This window comes from Drosophila subobscura, chromosome A (genome assembly GCF_008121235.1).
Source record: "Drosophila subobscura isolate 14011-0131.10 chromosome A, UCBerk_Dsub_1.0, whole genome shotgun sequence".
NCBI classification, from domain to species: Eukaryota; Metazoa; Arthropoda; class Insecta; order Diptera; family Drosophilidae; genus Drosophila; species Drosophila subobscura.
In genome coordinates this window covers 2,702,876-2,710,924 of record NC_048530.1, presented here as the reverse complement: position 1 = coordinate 2,710,924, position 8,049 = coordinate 2,702,876, and the positions used below count along the sequence as shown (strand labels likewise).

At 47.9% G+C, this 8,049-nt stretch overlaps 1 protein-coding gene across 1 annotated transcript; it reads left to right on the top strand.

Annotated features, from left to right (window-relative positions):
- Positions 1 to 1,326: 1,326 nt before the first annotated feature.
- On the top strand, positions 1,327 to 2,551 carry LOC117891813 (achaete-scute complex protein T3). Its single transcript, XM_034797513.1, has one exon. The coding sequence runs from the start codon at positions 1,412 to 1,414 to the stop codon at positions 2,210 to 2,212; it is 801 nt and encodes a 266-aa protein (XP_034653404.1). The 5' UTR covers positions 1,327 to 1,411; the 3' UTR covers positions 2,213 to 2,551.
- The last annotated feature ends 5,498 nt before the right edge of the window (positions 2,552 to 8,049 follow it).

Sequence of the window (8,049 nt, the reverse complement as noted above, 5' to 3'; positions counted from 1 at the left end):
CAAGAAATGCAAACTACTTCGAGAACTATAGCTCCTGGATTAGTTAATCGATATGAAATAAATTGTGTGTTGCCTGTTGAAAGAGTATCAAGAGATGGCCGTTCCATTGGATTCTTGGATCTGTTTCGCATCTTTTATATGCATGAGGGAGCACACACTTGTGGGATTTGTCTGCGTCATTATCGTTGTTCTGTTGTTCTGTTTCTTGAGGCCTGCAGAATGGAGCTTATGGTAATATCGGCTCTGATCGGAAGCACGTGTCAAATGCGGCAACGAAAAAGAAGAGGGGAAAAAGTTCTTCAATGCCAGAGGAACGCCAGAAGCGTAACCAAGGCCAGTGTAGTGTGTAAATATGTATGTACATACAGTAATATCTGAGTGATAACTGAGCGAAAGGAAGGCAGAAAGGGACTGGGAGTTGGCAGATCGCGGCAGTGAAAGTGCCAACGCCTCGTCTCCATCCCCATCCCCATCTCCATCCTCCGCGATCCTCTTCATTTCATTTGGTTTCTTTTTTCCTCGTCTCGCCTTCGCTTTGCTTCGTTCTCACATGATGGATCACATTTTATATCAAGTTCCATAAAGAATATTGTTCCATCTACGATCCCAAAAGTATTTCTGCTTTCAATGCAAACGACATAGCGGACGACAGCGACGGAACGACACAAAAAGTGGAAGTGCATTGAAAAGCGAGTCCGAGTCCTACCCCGCCTTTCTCGCTGTCTCTCTCTCTGTCGCTCCAGCTCCTTGGTTCTTTCTGCCGTTGCTCAAGGATCCTCCTGACAAGGATCAAGGCGAACAACGCACAGATTTAAGTCTCGATTTCGATAGAGCGTTTTCCCAAAGAAAAGAAAAAAGAAAAGGAAAATACATGCAGACACACAAAGACAGTGTGTGTTTTCGTCGTCCCACAAGTAGAATGAGAAAATAGTCCTTCGCTCGCTCACTGGGGGGAGAAATAAATCAAGTTGGTGAGGGAGGGAGGGAGAGAGAGTGAGGGAGAGTCGCGCTGCACCCCTAGGAGCCTGAACGCAAGAGAGAGAACGGGCGAGACAAGAGGCCAGAGCTCACTCTCCTCGGTTCCCCGATCACTGCACGATCTCCTCTCGGGTTCCCCGAGCGCTCGTTCACTTGTGCGCACAGGCCAAAGGGAGAGACCAAGACGAAGGGCAGGTAGGTAGCCACCACCAACACGGCACAGCGCAGCACTCTCCGTCGCTGCCTCTGCCTGTGTTGCTCTGCCGCTGCCACTGCCGCTGCCGCCTCTGGCGTTGCCTGAGCCCCGCGCCAACAAGTACTTAAGGGGCCCGTGCAGGACGAGGTATATCATTGCGGAATCTGATTCCACACAGTCAACATCTCAGCAGCCTAGAGCAACCCAACGCAAACTCTACTCCTCAAACGGATTATCATGACGAGTGTATGCAGCAGCTACCAGCACTACCAGCTGACCAACGGCAACATCATGCAGCTGATGCACCACCAGCAGGGGCAGCAGCACCAACACCAACAGCTGATTGCCCCCAAGATGCCGCTGGGCAACAGCCAGCTCCAGAACATGCAGCAGCACCAGCAGACGAGCAGCTCTGCCGGCCCCATGCTGTCGAAGAAGTCGAAGTACAACAACTACAACCCGATGCCCTATGGAGAGCCCCAGATGCCATCGGTGGCACGTCGCAATGCTCGTGAGCGCAACCGCGTGAAGCAGGTGAACAACGGCTTCGTCAATCTGCGCCAGCACCTGCCCCAGACGGTCATCAATGCCCTGTCAAATGGGGGACGTGGCGCCAGCAAGAAGCTGTCCAAAGTAGACACCCTCAAGATCGCCGTGGAGTATATACGCGGTCTGCAGGACATGCTCGGCGATGGCCAGCCCCGTCCGATCTACAGCTCCGGCGATGAGAGCAGCAACGATGGCACATACAACGACAACTACAGCAGCCTGGACAGCCCCCAGTCGCAGTTCGTGGTCGCGCAGTCGCACTCGTACCACTCGGCCTCGCCCACACCCTCGTACAGTGACGATTCCGATGTATCAGCCAGCTACGTGAAGCAGGAGATGCCCGATCACGAGCACGATCATCAGCAGCAGCACCACCACCAGCACCAGCACCAGCATCAGCTCAAGTTCGAGTCCTTCGAGAGCTTCAGCGACGAGCAGCCCGACGATGAGGAGCTCCTCGACTACATCTCCTCGTGGCAGGAGCAGTAAAAGTGCACAGGAGCACACGAGCAGGAGATCCCAGCGATCCCAGCCATCCCAGAGAGCAAGCCAAAAATACCCCAAAACCTGTACAAAATGTAAATATTCAAAATGTTGCCTTAGTGAGTGAGAAGCGAAGAAGAAACCAAGTCCCAGATTCTATATCCCCAGTTTTTAAGACCCTTTTTTTTTGGAAGCTAGCATTAAGCATGGAAGACAATGATATAAAACAATATTTTTTTGCTAGTTGTAAGTTCTGTTATAAGCATGGAAGACACTAAACTACTCATAAGAACCCATTATTGATATGCAATAATAAAAACAAACAAACAAATCTCAAAAACATAATTCAAAAGCAATTCTTTTTCTTAAACCAAAAACATTTACAACTTTTCAGCAATCATTTAGAGATCTACGAAGATCACTTTATGGGGAAGAGCAAAATAAAATTTACAGCAAAGTTTATTTAGTACTTAACTTCCTCAAATAGGAACGTACTTGCATCAGCGATTCAAGTTATGTCTTAGAAACGTGAAAACATGAGCAACTCGAAACGATCAATTGCTAATCTCATAGAGCCAAATCCCACACATCACAATTATGAGTTTCTTTAGAACTTTGCAAAGGAATGTGGAAATTTGTAATCAAATGAGACAGAATAGACTCTGAAGATTCAGAGTCTTTGATTGAGTTCGTTTCAACAACAAAGTCAAACAGTACTTATCTTATCTGTTTATTTGCACATTGTTACTGACAGTTTTGGTACTCCAAATAGATATTCAAATACCAAAAGAAACGCTTTAGAGCAGATAGAACAGTGCCACATACTCTAAAGCATTGCCCCAAGTATCTTTTCCTTTAATTAGACTGAAAGTTCGACATAAACTAGTTTCTGATATGTACCAGCAATGACTCACTGGAGCTGACTAACCATGGCAACAACAGTGTTACCGGAAACAACAGCGAAATATATTTGTTGAAATATAATTTTTTTGTGTTTAACGAGTTTCAATTTTCGGTCGCGGGCATTGCATTGTTAATGCCACATAAATTGCCCCGAGAGCGGAAATAGACAGTCACGCCTGAGAGGTTGAAGCAGACCACGGGGACTGCCGGCAGCAAGCAGGAATAGCGAAAGGAATAGGAGTACGAAGGAGTAAGGATCGGGCGGGCAACGGCCCACGGCCCACGTGGCTGGCGCACCCCGGCGATTGTCAGCTTTCAAGCTGGCTGGCCGTAATCATGAGCCATAAAATGCACTTCCGCTTCAAAGTCGCCCCTGTGCCCCTTCCGCTTCAAAGTTGCCCCTGTGCCCCTTCCGAGTTCCTCTGAAGGGTGAGGCTAATGCGCACTCCACCCCCAGAGACGCCTCGTTTCCGCGCACCCTCTCTTCGGTGGCAACTCTTGGGCGTGCGCCAAGACGCAGGACTTGCGCGACAAATGATGATTTGGCTGATGATATGCAGGAATGTCATCTGTACTGTAGCCCATGTAAATGGGCCACGCCAACTGCTGGGCTGGAATTATGCAAATTCTGTTTGGCCGGAGGGACACGTGCAAGGGTATCAGGATCGCTGACCCGCCCCAGGACGAAAGGAAGTGAATGCGCTGATCGTGTGGATGACGATGATGATGATGTTGATGACAGGAAGCATATCGTCTTGCCCGAAAAATCCAATATTTTTTCCTCAAAAAAAAGAAGAAAAAAGGAAGAGAGGAAACCAAAGGAGGACGCCTTACTTCTAGTAGGTAGGAGGAACGCGAAGGACCAGGGCCAGGACCACGACCAGGGCACAATGCGAAATGTGATTGTATGTCAGCTTAAGATAAAACCAGGAAACGCAATGAAAGAAACCCCTGAATGAGAGTGAAACTCTCTCGTCGGGGCTGATGGCTGATCTCGTCTCGTGTCTCATTGTTACCGGATATCAAAAGAAGCTTAGCCAAGACGCAGGACCTGCTCGGATATACACACATACACATGCCTGCAGATATCTGTGTGAATATGCAATGTCCTGGACACAGGGACAGTAGCCGGTAGGTGTCAAAATACGGAGCTAAGCCAATGTCCTTTAATAGGCTAGGCACTGCGAGTTTTATGCAATCTTAGCTAAGACTTCAAGCGAATATCCTTATTCCGGAGGATACACAGAGCCAGTGATCGGACACCCGAAGAGGGACAAGGCATCGTCATATATCCTCCACCTCTCTCAAATGACAGACGGGAGATCAGAGAGGAGCACTGAACTGATCTCTTGGGCAATTGCAATAAATTGAGTTTCAGCATTTGAAGGGAACCAGAGACCGAGAGGCCCAGCGGCTGAGAGGCTGAGTGCCCGAGAGCCAAGAGCCAAGAGCCAGGAAGTAGTAACTTCTTTTGTGCGCCACTTTAAAGAGAGAGCGGGAGCGAGAAAGACATGTCCGCAGGAAGTGCGTATTTGTTTTGCATCTTTCGGTAGACAGACTCAGTCTTCGAGTGTCCCCGGCGATCCTTTTGCTCTCGTCTATTTATTTTTGTAGATGCTGCGCGCCTTCGTGTACGGAAATACGAGCCAAATGTTATTCTATCATGTCGCAATTCGAAGGAAACGAGCAAGGACACTACACTCCGTCGCGAGGACACTTGTACGACTTGTCCCTCTTGTAACTTGTAGTTGCACTCCTCCCGATGCTCGACCTCGTGTAACCATTTGAGTTATGTATCTCTGACTTTATGACGGCGTCCCAGCCGCGCATCGCTGGCCAAGATTTATGACCCATGTGTCAAAATACGAGAGCGCATGTTGCACTCTAAGTACTGCTGTCCCTGCGCGGACATTTCCAACTCTATCTATCGCAGCGAACCATCGATCATCTATGGTAGAACGAGCCAAGATCGCTGCTCGGACACGGACGCGGACTCTGACTCTGACTCGGACTCTGACTCTGAATTCTTGTCAAATTTCGCACTTAACCGGGGCGTCAAGTGGCATCGGGTAGTTCTAGTTCCACAAGTGGTTGAAGTTATTCCAAGTCCCTGCCCATTGCTTCCTGGTAGCTTGTTAATGAGGCGACACCGAGAGCGGGCTACCAGTCCAGGGATCCAATGTCTGTCTGGCCAACGATTCACCAATTGAGTTGTTGTCCAAGTGATTCGTCGAAGCGGAATGTCTACTTGGAATACCAGGAAGGTGAACTGACAAAATATTTACAAGAGAGGTCGAATTTTATGTTCCTCCTGCTGAATGTTCTTTGAAAAATCTGTCAGAAATCACTTGAAGATTTGATCTGATCATTAAAAGTTATCGCTAACTTCCACACAAAAGACTACTCTCAATTAATATGTGAAACTCCAACAGCTATGATCCGTGATCTCAATTGAGGATCACTTGCAGCAAGAGCTCAACGTGATAGGGATATTTGCTCCTCTGGGAACAACTTATTCGGCCTGTCATCTCCACATGTGTACATGTAGCTCGGTGATTAGCTAACAGCACGACACAGGGATCCCCGGATGAGGATCAGCTACCCTCGCTCTCTGTAATCTTGTTCGACTATCTATTGCTTTTTGGCCTGAATCTATTGCTGCAGTGATCTACGCTGCCTCAACGAGATCGATAGCCAGGAATTGTGATTGTCCAAAACACACGCTACATTTAGCACAGTGTGAACTGCCGCCGGTAGTTAAATGACTTTACATTCATCCATCCATCCATGCGTGTACCGGGCAGGGGATCAGAATGGGAAAGGGAATAGAATCAGGGACTGGGACTCAACTTTGACTCGATTGTTGACATGATGGGAAAAACTCAGGAAAAACTAACCGCAGAATCAACAAAGAGCCAGACACTCACAATGGCGAGAACGCAGTTCTCGATGCACACGTGTCCGTGTTCGTGTTCGCGCTCGTATACAGGTTCTGGGTCCTAGTCCTCGGCCCAATAAACTATCAGAGGCAATCAATGTCAGAGAGTTTTTAGAGCAAGCAAAAGCCAGATCGAAGCGAGGGAGACAATGCCGATCCCGATATCGAGATTCATTGAAAAGAATTCACTGGAAGTCTTCGCATCGCCATTGTCTGGCATGAAAAGTGATTTCTTCTTTTATTTCGCTGCTGATTTCACGACATTCACGAAGTGCGCACACTCAAAGTCGTAGTAGCTACATGAAAAGCAATCCATTGATGCGCAGAGCCTGAAAAGGAGCACCGCCCGCGCATCTTGGAGCCTGCGAACGAGATTCTGCGCCATCGAAAAGGAGTCACAAGAACCCATCCCGCAGTGAGCCAGAGCTGAAAGGATACCAAGCATTACACGCTAATCCACAGTAGGGGGCTCGATTTGCCTTTGGCAGGACATTAGCATTGAACATTCGACACGGGGTCGCGAAACGAGGTGCGTGTCCTATGCCGAGGTGTCACCGAACACCGAACACCGCTGGGCGTGGCAAATCTCCTACCTGTGCCAATGCCTTTTGGGAAACTTTCGGGGTTTTCCTCTGCGCACACACCTTTGTGTGGAAATTTGCGAAACGAACAAGTGAAATGGCGTGAAAAACGGCATCGTGTGGACCAACGAAAAGCGATTGAATACACGTTTTGGACCGTTAAGGCCGCAGCAAGTAGTCTTGGCCAGCAAAAGAGAGACAGGGAAAGCGAGTGAGAGAAAGAGAGACTGCGATAATGGATATAGTAAAGCTGCACATAAACATGATGATCATTGAGCAGGGCAGAGCGGGGCAGGTCTTGACCCTACTCTAATCCCTGAGCTGTGGCTTAAATATGTTTATTTATTTATCTATTTGGATGAGACAGCACACCCATCTCTCTGCTGCTAAATGTCGCTGAAAGAAAATGCCTAGAGGAAGGGACATAACATCTAAATATTATCTAGAACTCTTCCAAGATTCGCAATTAAGCTTAATTTATTTTTGAAGTAGCTTGTTAGGAATTCTTTAATTTATTTTAGAGACTTTGAGCGCAACCATTCATAGCAAAGGAATAATTTTGAAGGATCTGTGAGACTCGAGAGCATTTCGCGATGAAAAAGAAGGATTTTCCCAGTGCTGGAATATTTTTCTTTGACTTCCACCTGACTGACCCTTAACCCTGGGAACTTTCCAGAGCGAAATCAATGGCGAGCAATCGCAAAAAACCAAACAGAATGCAAAGATTAACTAAAAAATCGCATCGGATAAATCGGTTTAGAGGGCCAGAGACAAAGCAAAGCGAAACCACAACACAATAACACGGACTGGGGGTCAGAGTTGAGGTTGAGGTTGAGTTTGAATCTAGTGTCGTGGCATCATCAAAGCAGAGTCACCGACCATAGCCGAGAAAATGTCAACCGCAAGACGGCGGCAGGCAGCGGCATGACGATCGAACGGAATGGAACGGAACGGAACGGGTCGTACCGATCGATGTTGATGATCTAGATCGATCCTCAACGTCTCCGACTCATACTCTGTCTCCATTCAGCGACCACAAAGAGATGAGTATAATGCTCGTGATGATGATGACGATGATGATACCGCTGACGTTGGCCATTCCGGCCAAAGGTCTTTGATGGTTGAGCGGCGTCTCCTTTTTTTTTTTGGTTTTGTTTTTGTGACTGCCTCCTACGATGCGATAATCGATTTATCAAAAAGCAAAACCAAAGATGGCCCAAATGCGCTTTGCGAAAACAAAACGGGGGGAACTCCAAAAGCAAACCACCGCCAGACAGGCTGGCAGGATCTGGTCAAAGGAAGGCCGGCCGCAGGACGGCAGGACGATTTTTAATGCACATTGATGTGCATTAAGACGTGAAATTGTCACCATTGTCCAGGCCATTGTGCCGCTGGCAGTGGCCCACATTCAACTGCACCAA